At 37.0% G+C, this 12,991-nt stretch overlaps 1 protein-coding gene across 6 annotated transcripts; it reads right to left on the bottom strand.

The window, feature by feature from the left end:
• Nucleotides 1–19: 19 nt before the first annotated feature.
• On the bottom strand, nt 20–12,701 carry LOC146531816 (protein VAC14 homolog). 6 transcript variants are annotated; one of them, XM_085197704.1, is made up of 12 exons: nt 12,470–12,701; nt 12,211–12,361; nt 11,577–11,807; nt 10,155–10,372; nt 9,588–9,708; nt 8,454–8,577; nt 4,386–4,588; nt 3,770–3,992; nt 3,537–3,642; nt 1,851–2,141; nt 903–1,160; nt 20–708 (listed from the first exon to the last, which is right to left on the bottom strand). In XM_085197704.1, exons 1-12 carry the CDS (start codon nt 12,568–12,570, stop codon nt 597–599), a joined length of 2,139 nt encoding a protein of 712 aa, XP_085053830.1. In that variant the 5' UTR covers nt 12,571–12,701; the 3' UTR covers nt 20–596. The 6 variants fall into 6 exon arrangements, with proteins under 6 accessions (XP_085053830.1, XP_085053826.1, XP_085053828.1 ...); XM_085197700.1 differs by having other exon boundaries at nt 20–711; nt 1,851–2,174; XM_085197702.1 differs by having other exon boundaries at nt 4,386–4,597.
• Nucleotides 12,702–12,991: the final 290 nt, after the last annotated feature.

The raw sequence follows: 12,991 nt of genomic DNA on the forward strand, positions 1-12,991 counted from the left end.
TTAGAATGAAATACAAAAATGGAATGTCTGAATAATTTATTTTATAAAATCAACATCTTATATTTCTATGTTATATACAAATATAATATAGAGATCTTCATAAACAATGTCCAGCTTTAGAATGATTCAAGTTGATCTATTCAACAATAAGCAAGCTGCGTTGAGAAATTTATTATTATTACTCAATAAGATCAATGAGATTTGTAAAGAATATGAATATATATACATATATATATAATTTTTTGTTTCTTTGATTTTATAGTAAAGTACTATTTACTTTATTTATATTTTATCTACTTCATAGTAGGTATCTACCTCAAGATAAGCCAAAATATAGAAAGCTACAGTGACAACTAAATTGGTTGCCAAAGGACCCGCTAACAAAGGGTCAGTGAAGGGATTAGGACAAGACTTATTATTAGAGGAGTTGAGACCTAACCAGGATATTAACGATGTTAAACTAAATTGTATTAGGAGAAGGATTAGCTTAGCCTCATCTTTTAGTGTCCCTACTAAAAGATGAGGCTAAGGTAGGTAAGGGAGGGGTGGTGTTCGGAAACGGATTATTAGACTGAAAGCAGGAGATAGTGGAAACGTTATGAGAGCCTGGCGCGGCTGAGGCGTCGCTCCAGCAGCTGGTGGTCGCGGTGCGCCGCCTGCACGCGTCGGAACTCCGCCAGCAGCGCCTCGAAGTCGATGGACGACGTACTGCTGGGATTTAAATATATGGTTGTATTATTACAATTCATATCGTAAATTTTAAAGATGAATATGATTGATGCCTCTGATCAGTTAAAATTTTGTATTGTTATTGTTTGATTAAGTCAAAAAGAAGTATTTCTGAAGGTTTTTTATTATTATGTTTTTGAAGAATGTCAATTCACCACATAGAGTGTCTTTACCTGTCGAGGGGCCCAGGCGAGGGGGCCGGGGCGGGGGCGGAGGCCGGCGCGGGCGCGCACTGCAGGCGGCGGCGCAGCGCGTGGAAGGCCTCGCTCTGCGGCAGCAGCATGAGCAGGCCGAACAGCGCCGCGCGTAGCTCCGCGCTTCCGGCGCCGCCTAGCAGCTCTAGGCGCAGGTACGCGAACACCGGCGACTCGATCAGCTGCACCAACTTGTCCACCTCCGTCAGGAACTCCACTGTTATTTCGAGGTCGCCGCTGGGTGAGTTACATGAATCAAGGAAATATTTTAAATTTAATTTATATTGATAAATATAGACACTTTACATGAGATATTCATGCTGCAGTCCATTGTATAGGACAATATACAGTCAATACTATAATAATACTACAGTATTGATTATACTTAATGTCGTATGTAACATATATATTTTATTATCAACAAATAAATTTATATTGTACAATAAAACTTTTTATAACAAGTGTTGCATGACAGATACAATGCACTGTATATTTGTATGTTTTTTATATCAATAAATAAAAAACTGCTTGTCATCTGTTTTATACGCGATTTTTTTTTGAACGGTTTTTGCGTGTACTATATATGTGTCACCAATTTTCGTAGTACCACCAGTCACCAGTCTTTAGTCTAGTCCACCATTGTTAGTCTGTAGCAGCTTGGTGATTGTAATTATTTATAAACAACAATATAATGTCGTTATGGTGCAGTGCAACAACACTTGGAAGAATGGTTATATTGTGCTCATTTTCACTTCTTCTTCTGGTAGATAAAATTGAAGTTGAATTAGTTTAATTTAACATGCAATGATTCATTCATGTTCAAATTCGGCATATATTAGGAATGAGTGGAGAAATAGAGAGTCTTAACTATATGTTCTCTGCCTATCCAGCTATATATAATTCAACGTGGATCTAAAAAAAGGATACAAGGTAGCGACGAGGTCTGCACAGTGCTTATAATTGTGTGTTAAGAGGCACAGCGCCAGCAGGGCGACGGGGCTGTGGCTCCAGGCGGAGTAAAGGGTGCGGAAGAGGAGCGTGGTGCGGTGGAGCGGGAAGGCGCGCAGGCGGCGCCGCAGCGCGTGCAGCTCGGCGGCCGTGAGCAGCAGCGTGGCCAGCGTGTCGGCGAGGCGCGCGGCGGGGCGCAGCGCCAGGCCGCGTGCCGCTCCCGCGACGCCCACGTACACAGCCTCCGCACCCACCAGCACGCACAGCTGCCTGCGCACCAACAACAAGAGCTGCCATATTGATCTAGGAGAAGCCAACTCCAAAATAAAATGACATCTACTTCCTCGTAGAGAACGTTACCTCGAAATTTTGAGAAAACATCATATTATTCTCCCAAAAAGTTAATGGAAAGAGTGATAATAATAAATGTTGCTTATGAGTGACATAAGTGTTCTACCAGGCGCATAACAGACTAGTAAGTAAGAAATTAGCTAGAAGTTGAAGATGGAAAATTGTGAGGGTTTGGGTAAACCCAGAAAAAATTGACAGAGATTGTAGGACGGTGGATAGTGGGTATCCGGCAACCTTATTATTGAATGCTACTGGTCAAAAGAAAGTAATAAAAGGTTCATTTTAAATTTTCAAAGGCAAATTTTTCACCATATTCATATCTAGGCCTAGAAGTGCTTCAACGAGTTCCGTGCCAAAAACGCAAAATCAAACTAAACAGACCTTCAAATATACATGTCCATTTCACATTTTAAAAAGGAAACAACAGTTTTAATAACCAATTAAGAACAAAAAAGGCACGGACGGCATTAAAAAAAATAATAGTAATAATTCACAGAGTAGCACTGCTAATGATCATCAAATTGTCACTCCAGACGGGTCTGGCAAAGAGTACCAACCCAGAGGTTTCAAGAAAAAAGTAGTATTAATAAAAATCTACTTAGAGTATATTGTAATATAATAGAAACAAAAAAAATATAAATACCTTTATTAATAAAATATAAATACTGTTAGAGAGTAATTGATAAGATGCTGTTATAGGACATACTTTCAATAAAGAAAAACATAGAAGAATATTAAATTCAAATTCAAAATATTCTTTATTCAAATAAACTTTATAAGCACTTTTGAATCGTCGAATGTACATGTCAACAAAAAGCTACCACCGGTTCGGAAGGCAGTTCTGCTGAGAAGAGCCGGCAAGAAACTCAACAGTTGCTCTTTTTAAAGTCAATGGTATATTTCACTATTACATTAGCTGGCAGCTATCCTGCCTGACATTCAATAGACATTAATTCCATACATATTTATCCTCTAAATATTCTTGAACAGTGTAATAAGCTTTACTTGTTAGAATTTTTTTTACAGATATTTTAAATTTTAGTAGTGGCAAATTAAGAATACACTGCGGAATTTTATTATATACACGTATACTCAGACCCATAAAGGATTTATTAACTTTTTGGAGGCGAAAACTTGGTGTAACAAGCTTATCTTTATTTCTCGTTTCTATCGTATGACTGTCGCTATTTTTTCTATGACAATGTATATTTTGTCGGACAAAGATTATAAATATATCTTACTTATTATATTAAACATCTTATTCTTCAATAATTTATTCAAAAATTTATTTTTATCTGTATAAGGTAAGATTACCTTATAATAAACGCCCCCCTATCCTCTAACAGATTCTCATCAGCCTCCAGCAACCTCAATAAAGCCTTGAGGAACTTCTGATAGTATGGACTTGCTTCCAAATCACCTACGAATAAATAACAATCTATAATAAAAATATATAATATATATTTTATCTAAACGTTACGGTAACGGTTGGTACGACTGTACCGTACCGTTTACAGTAAGATGCTCTTCCGCATAGCCATACTCACAATACGTGTCACTGTCACCGCCGGACTCGCCCTGGGCGGGGGTGGTATCAATGGGGTCGGAGACGGCGTCATTGGCTGCAGGGGCGGCATCAGCGGGGACGGGGGCGGCGGGGCAGGTGCATATCTCGGCGAGCACGGCAAGCGCGCGGCGCACAACGTCGTCGGCGGGGTCTGTGAGACACCCCACCACTGTCGCGAACACGCTCTCCGTGCGCGCGTACATCTGGTACACACACACATAATATACTTACTCAATTTGGATGAAATTAAAAATGTATTTAAATAACACTCATTTAAAAATAAATAAATGATATAAATTTTATTTTACTATAAATGTTATTAATTAAATATTGAATATTACAAAAATCTACTCAACGATTTTGATCTAGAGGTAAATATTTCAGAAATTTTACTATTTTTTAATCATGTCACCTAAGTCACTAGTCCCAACCAAAAAACAATTACATTACTGTCAATGAGTCGTGGCCGTCTTGAAGTTAGGTTTTCTAATTATTTGCACATTGTTCAAGTATGAGAATTCCTAAAATCAAAACGCACAATCCTCTAAGGCTAGTTTCAGGGCGGCCCAATCTGAAAACAATAATGCAACACTAACCTCAACTGGTAGTTTATTATACAAATGCAATATCCAATCCAGGGTCGCAGTCCTCGTATGTACAGAGTTATGATGTAACAGCTGTGTGAGGACTTCTACCACGGCGTCCAGGTCCAGGCGTTCCTCAGATGCCTCTGAGATGGGAGCCTCAGAGACCAGCTTGGTGAGCTGCAGGTTAACTGTAGCTGCTGTTTCGCGGATCTCTGATTTATCTGTAGTGAGGAGTCTAAATTGTTGCTGAGTATAGGCGTAGGATTGAGAATTTTACTTACAAAAAATAGGTTTAATAAATAAAAAAAAATCCTTTATACAAAAAGATATTAGGTATAAAAGTTATTGAATTGTGTAATAGTAGTTGAATGATTGGAATATAACATTGTTATATTCCAATCATTGTTTCATGATTGTTGTTTAAACTTGTCTTTTGTTTGGCGTAGTTATGCATACTAATAACAGTGTTAGTAGTGATAGTATAAATAGCGACATCTTTCACCAGTGCGATTCTACAGAATCCGATTGTAGTCTCCATAGCATTTCTGATCCTCTCAGTTCCCTCCTAGAAACCAAATTTGATAATTTCCCAAAAAATTTTAATGTTGTCCACATCAATGCACAAAGTATACCGGCTCATTACCCAGACATGCTCGACTCATTCAGCTTAAAAAATATTCACGCTATACTTGTCTCCGAAACATTTCTTAAGCCGTGTTTGCCATCCACCGCATATGCTCTGCCTGGCTTTCACCTCATACGTAATGACCGTACTGAAAAGGGCGGAGGCGGAGTAGCGATCTATCTGCGCAGTCACATCCCTTTCTCATTACTACATAAGTCACCGTCTGTCTACTCAAATTCTTCGGAGCATATCTTGATAGAAGTCCTCTTTGGCACTCTTAAAGTTCTGCTTGGTGTCTTTTACAGTCCCAGCTTACACATAAATTACTTTGACTCACTTGAGGATCTTTTAGAAAGATATGTTCCTGGAGCGGACCACTCTATCATTATGGGTGATTTTAACACTTGCTTAATCAAAAATGACTCACGTGCAGGTCGGTTAAAAAATATCATTAACAGTTCCAACTTAAACATTCTTCCTACGAACCCTACCCACTTGTTTCCTGGTTGTACTCCATCTCTGTTAGATCTTATGATCGTCTCATCAACTGAACGTCTCGCAACTTTTGGACAAATGTCAGCAGAAGCATTCTCTTATCACGATCTCGTTTATCTATCATATAAAATACGTCCGCCTAAACTAAAGCCGACGGTGGTGATGCGCAGGTGTTTTAATAATATAGATAGTGAGAAGTTCATGAGCGATCTCGGTCGTATTAATTGGGATTGCATATTTAGTGCGGATAATGTTAATGACAAGGTAAATATTTTTAATTCTCTTTTGATTGAGCTTTTCGATACTCACGCACCGCTGAGGCCAGTAAAAATAAAACATCTCCCTGCCCCTTGGTTAACTCAGGATATCAAGGTGCTGATGGCCAAACGTAATTCTGCGAAGTCTAAATATAAGAAAGACCCTACTGACGCTAATCTGCAAAGGTACAAAACACTGCGGAACAGATGTAACAAGAGTTGCAGAGATGCCCGACGTAATTATATCCAGTCGTCAATTGACTACAGCAATCCTGCAAAAACTTGGAAATTTCTGAACGGGATGGGAATAGGTGGACGGCGTACTAATAATACAGCTACCTTAAATCACTGCACGGATTTGGACTCCCTGAACAGATTCTTTACCACCGTCAATTTGATAGATAACAAAACTAAAATGAAAACCCTTCACTCACTATCATTACGTTCTAGTTCTTCTACTAATTCCTTCCTCTTCTCTCCTATCTCTGCAGCTGAAGTACGTAAGAATGTGTTATCAATTAAATCTGATGCTACCGGATCTGATAACATAAGCCGACGTATGATCCTACTAACGCTCAACTCTATTCTTCCTGCCTTATGTCATATCTTTAACTTCTCTCTTTCCTCTAGTGATTTTCCTGATGCTTGGCGACATGCACTTGTTATACCTGTTCCTAAAACATCCAATCCAACATCTTTCGCAAACTATCGTCCTATTTCTATACTCCCTTTCCTTTCGAAGGTTTTTGAGCGCATTGTACATAAACAAGTGTATCAATTCCTGCACAATAACAATACCCTAACTCCTTTCCAGTCTGGTTTCCGTCCTGGGCATAGCACAGTCACTGCACTTAATAAAGTCTGTGATGATATTAGATACGGTATTGACAACCAGCAAGTGACTCTACTCGTCTTGTTAGATTTTTCTAACGCCTTCAACACAGTTGACTACGATTTACTATTAGCAATATTAAAATCCATTAACGTCTCCTCCAAAGCAACTGAATGGTTTTCTTCTTACCTTCACAGCCGCAAACAGAGCATTAAACTTGAAGGAAAACTTTCATCAGTGTGCCATATCAGCGCTGGTGTACCGCAGGGTAGTGTACTGTCCCCCCTACTTTTTTCCATATTTATTAACACTCTCGCTCCACACATAACGTCATTTCACCACCTATATGCTGATGATCTACAAATTTACACGACCGCCGCCATAAATGATATCTCTAGCGCAGTAACCAAAATTAATTCTGATTTACAAATAATCAGCACCTGGAGTAAATCGTTTGGGCTTTCAATTAATCCAAGTAAGTCTCAGGTATGCGTGTTTGGTAACTCTAAGCAATTATCTAAAGTAATTTCTCCTCTCCCTCCAATTATGTTGGACAATGTTTGCTTAGAGGTTAGTGCGAGTGTTAAGAATTTGGGAATCAGGATGGACAGTACATTTACCTGGTCGCCTCATGTCTCCGAGCTTAGCCGCAAGATTTTTTGTGCTATAGGTAGATTGAGAAGATGGAAGAATCTGTTACCTTTAAAAACTAAAATATCTTTAGCCCATACTCTCCTTCTACCTATACTAGATTATGCCGATTCATGTTGTCTAGATGTGTCTCAGCAACTGCTTGGTAAGCTTGAGCGCCTTCAAAACCTTATCATAAGATTTATTTTTGGATTAAGAAAACACGACCATGTGTCACAGTACCGTAGTCAACTTAAGTGGTTGTCAATAAAACATAGGCGCTATTTGCATTCCCTCACACTCCTTTATACCGTTCTTTACCATCCTATCACTCCACCGTACCTCAAGGAACGTTTCAAGTTTCTAGGGTCGGACACCGTACACTCCCAAACCCTCCGTTCCCGTAACAACAACCTCCTTGCAATACCTTTGTCCCTCACGAAATGCTACGGCGATTCCTTTACTGTGATGACAGTAAAACTTTGGAATGAGCTGCCAGTGGAAGTGAGACGGTCCCAATCGGTTGGGATATTTAAGCGGCGTCTTAAGCAGCACTATCTCAAGCTAAATACCTAAACTGACATTTTTGCTTAATCCTTTTATTTATTTCTATTTGTATCTATGTATATTGGGTGTATCTAAGTATGTATGTACGTATGTATGTATATATTTATGTATTTATATGTAGGCATGTATGTATATATTTGTATGTATGTATATATGTGTGTATGTATGTATGTATGTATGTATGTATGTTGTGTATTTATCCGTGTATGTATGTTTATATGATAAATAACGTATTTATATTTGATAGTATTATATTTATTATTACTTTTTGCACCTTTTCGCTATCTTTTATATAATAAGTCCTTTCAAATGGTTGCCTGTAAGAAATCGCTTTTAGTGATAAGGCCGCCATTGCACTATGTATTGTCTTTCTGTAATTACTGTTACTGTACTGATTCTTTGTTTATTTTAGTGCAATAAAGTATTATTATTATTATTATTATTAACATTCAAATTTTGCGAACGAGACCCCTTCTAGCTTCTGGAATTTTGCCCATCTTTCCTCAGATGTGGAAATAATAAGAAATGAAACATTTAGGATTGAAAGTATGTATCCACCGTATACATACATAGGAAGCCATGGAGGACGAACTATAGAAGAAAAAATTACCATCTTGAGTCTTACGAATTGAAAGCAAGATGGTGTATGTCGTATGTATGATAAAGGATACTCTTGCGCGGCTCGTCGTTGTAGGCGAGCGCGGGCAGAGCGGCGCGCAGCACGCCCGACGCGTAAGGCAGCACGCCGCGCGCGCTCAGCTCGCAGAACTCCTTCAGCCACGTTATGGCTGTCAGCTGGAACCATTGATACACTGATTACTATATTATTAAATATAGCTTTTCAACTTTAAATTCATACTTTTACGAATCAAAATTTTCTTTACACACTTTAAAAAATTCATCATTTCCACTTTCAGGCAAAAACTACTGATAGATTTAGATGAAATTTAATATATAGGAAAAAAATTGTGTAAGTATTTTGGATTATTTTTTGTAAAGGATTTAATTATAACATAAAAAATCAGTTTAGCGAGCGGTAATATATCATAAGAAACATAGAAAAACACACATACACACTTGCAGTACAATGCAATACATAGTAACGAGGTTACAATACATTATGTGTATAGTGAGCGCGAGTGTGACCGGGACAGGTTGGGCAATCGATTGCAAACACGGAAAAACGTATTAAAATAACAATGAAATGTCGTGTTTTAAATTAATGCTATATATTCTGAATATTGTGTAACAAATTACTAAACTCTTTTGGTTTCCAACACGCTTTAGCTGCATCAATGTATTTTGCAATAATATCTTAAACAATATCTTATCAGACATGTGGGGCAGTCGGAACGCCGGGGCACAAGCGTGTGACTGTAAACGCGACTATTTGTAGGTTCGAGTCCCATTCGAGGAAGTGAAATAATTAATATTTTATTTTCCTTGCTCTGGTGACGAGGCAAAATGCGGCATTGAATTCTGCCACTCAACACGCAGTGCCTCAAGAATTCGATAATCGAAAGGCAAATCGGATGATTACATATTACGTATATGTACAGATGTAACGACTTTAATTTAAAAGTTTTCATACCAGTTACATGATTCCCTTGAGCTTTTTTTTAGTTTATTTAGCATCATCCTGCTTGTAACAGGGTAGGCAGAAGGAACCTTGTATTAAGATACGAGAAATTGTTGATTGAATGGCATAACTCAATTCCGTGCACTCTAGTTTTCAACCTTTGTCTTTACTATCGAACGCTGTACAGTTGGACTGTCACTAAGTTGAAGGTCTTGGGATCGATTACCTGCAGTAGTTCCTCGCTAGCCTGCGCGTGCGTGATGAGTATGTTGATCATGGCGCGGAAGTCCACCTCCGCTGGCTCCTTCTTGATGGCGCGCAGGAACTCGTTTAGTTGTACGTCACACCTACAACACATGTCATGATATTGATTACTTCCATACAAGGTGACATTGGCGAAGTGATTAGTGCTCAACTGGCACGCTCGAAGCGCCATAAATAAAGAACTCAACTGAACTGATATTGATTACTGCTTTTATTTAATTATTTTAATAACTATAAAAATATGAAATCCAATTATAGAACTATAATATAAATTTATGTAATATATGGACACATAAAATGTGCAAAAGCGAAACGCCTTGAATTAAAAGTGCTATGGTACGAGAAATCGTATATGAGAAAAAAAATATAATGCCAGTTTTTTTTTCAACCAAACCCTAAAATAATTAAAATGCAATATTGATTTCCTTCACTCATATAACGTTTAACATAATCTTTAACTTCCAATTCTCCTGGGAAATTTTGAACTATGACATATTTAATTAGGAAATGAAATAGTATCTAGACAGACATCCTTCGTATCTCCGGGTTGGGGTCGTCGAGCACCGTGAACAGCGGGTCGAGGAGGTCGGGCAGGTGCGCGCGCAGGCCCAGCGCGGGCGCGGCGTCCAGCGCCGACACCCACGCCACAGCGAATTGGCGCGCCGCCGCGCTGCGCGTGTACATGCGCGAACGCACCAGCGGCACCACGCCTGCTAGCTCCAGCCGCGGCGTCTCCGTCACTATGTCCTGAGGACAGATACATGGTGGTTGTAATTTCTGTTCAGTCTTATTATTTTCATTTATGAACTATGATAAATCAAAGTGCAGTTTTGGACTTGAAAGAAGAATAGAGAATAAAGTTACTATTAACAATAGATTTTTATTTTTTAAGAGCCATGAGATATATTTATAACCTAAGAGTGCAAGATTCTCTGCGAGATGTTTTTAAAGATGCAGGTATTATTACAGTTGCCTCCCAATTTGTATATTATAATATTCTCTTTGTCCAACAAAATATACATTGTCATAGTAAATATAGTGACAGTCATACAATAGGAAAGAGAAATAAAGATAAGATTGTCACTCCAAGTTTTCGCCTCCAAAAAGTTAATAAATCTTTTATGGGTCTGAGCATACGTGTTTTTAATAAAATTCCGCAGTATATTCTAGGTTTGTCACTTCCAAAATTTAAAATATCTATAAAAAAATTCTAACAAGTAAAGCTTATTATATTATATTAGTTCTTCTAATTCTTCTAGGTTCTGTTCAAGAATATTTAAAAGATAAACATGTATGGAATTAATGTCCGTTGAATGTAATGCAGGATAGCTGCCAGCTAATGTAATAGATTGTACCATTGACTTTGAAAAGAACAACTGTCGAGTTTCTTGCCGGTTCTTCTCAGCAGAACTGTCTTCCGAACCGGTGTTTTGTTTATAAGTTCATTAGATGATTCAAAAGTACTTATAATAATAGTCTATTTGAATAAAGTATATTTTGAATTTGAATTTAAATGAAATTAAATTAAATGTGCTAAATGGGAGATATGTATAAAGTTAAACATGTCAATACTGATTCATATTTTACTAAATATTTATAAATACTTAACAAGCATTTGTCTGCCTAGAAGCAGATATAAATTTATTCCACCATTTTTTTTGTGGCATTGAGTTGCGGGACTCAAGGCCAGGTTTTACCTTGGTGCTAGAGTGAATAAATAAATATATTAATAATTAATAATTCATCCCCCTGAGCAGGGATCAAACCCACAACCTTCAGGTCACAGTCACACCCTTATGCCCCTATGCCACACCAGCCTCAGACACTTTGTCTCTAAAAATAATTCAAAACAAAATCAAAGTTACCTAATATAATATATATTAATTTTTACTAATATAATACAAGATTTGCTAAGTAATCAAAGTAATATTACCTTTAAATATCCCATTACCTTTACAAGTCTATCCAACAACTCTGCACCTTGCCTAACTTGTGGTTCAGGGTCTGCAGCAAGTCGGGCAAGTGCATCAAAAACAAGGGGAAAATGTGTCAAAGCAGCCTCTCTTGCAATCTTTAAAACATTAAATAGTGCTTCTGTTGCAGCATAGCGCACTCGGGCTTCACTCTCCCCCAAACAGGCTATTATGGGGTGTGTCAGCTCTCCAATGTATAGTACACATCCCTTGTAAATGTAAAAAATATAAGAATTAATATTAATTTAGAAGTTATTTAATTACTTTTTATGTAGTTTATTTTATATATTCTAGTAGTATATTTTGTAAAGATTCCACCATGCCCAATACCTTTAATTGTACTTACAATTGATTTATTAATATCTATTCTTTGTAGTAATAATACTGATAAGGATTATTGTAAGTATAAGTATATACATTGAACTATTCCTGCATATTTTGTATACAAAATATCTATATCTAACATGTAAATGTCGGATATAGATATTTTGTTAGGTTCCCTCTGCCTACCCTGCTGTGTAAGGGATACAGTGTGAAGCTAGGAAATTAATTATTAAAATTCAAATAGGATAACAATATATTTTATATTTTGTTTTCATATGACCAATTTACCTTTCCCAAGCCTACTGCTACTGAAGAAAGTCCCATAAGTGCTCCATTTTTTACATTTGGGTTCGTAGAAGACATGAGGTCTTGACCAAGAATACGAATGAGACGTTTGATTTGATTAGTATTGTTTGCATCACTAAAATCTTTTACCATTCTGAAAACAAAACGTAGAATGCTGATCATTTGCAAATAATTTAAAATGTGAATATTTTTAATAACATACGAAAATAATTTGAAAAAGTATTAGCGAAGACCGACGTACTTTTCAATCTCAACACCAGCAAACTTTCTTTTATCATAGAACTTGTCGCAGAGACCACGCACGCATGCAGAACTGAGCGGGGCGTAATCACGTTCTGCCATTCTTATTATATTTATAAGTTTTCATGTGAAATATACTTGTTTACAAGAAATTAATGTATTTAGATTTAGTATATAGAATGTACTCTGTTTACTTCTATGCCCACAATTTAGCTTAATTGTCAATGAAATGTCATTTTGACAGTCATAAAACCAAATATGATGGCAATGTCACGTTTAAAAACCTGACTCGAAAGTGATCAAGTAAATTAGAAAGAATAATATCGTCGCCAAATATTTTTTTCACATTATCTTAATTAAAATTAAATAATAATTTAATTTTAAGTATAACGTATTTTTTTGCAAGTCCAAATGATTGTAAGAAATCTTCATCGAATACATTTTAACAATATATTAATGAAATTCAATTTTAATAATTTGATTTGCGTTTTGTTTAAGTTTTTCACAATTTGACGATGATAAA

The sequence above is a fragment of the Heliconius melpomene genome, chromosome 14 (genome assembly GCF_056956725.1).
Source record: "Heliconius melpomene rosina isolate 202511_hmr_F chromosome 14, ASM5695672v1, whole genome shotgun sequence".
Taxonomy (NCBI): domain Eukaryota; kingdom Metazoa; phylum Arthropoda; class Insecta; order Lepidoptera; family Nymphalidae; genus Heliconius; species Heliconius melpomene.

Coding starts and splice junctions, on each gene's coding strand:
- LOC146531816 (XM_085197698.1), bottom strand. CDS start 12,570: ATGGCAGAACGTGATTACGCCCCGCTCAGTTCTGCATGCGTGCGTGGT. Junction 2,175..3,536: donor AGGGGGGCGTTTATTATAAG/GTAATCTTACCT, acceptor GGCTTCTCCTAG/ATCAATATGGCAGCTCTTGT. Junction 1,161..1,850: donor GCAGACCTCGTCGCTACCTT/GTATCCTTTTTT, acceptor TAACTCACCCAG/CGGCGACCTCGAAATAACAG.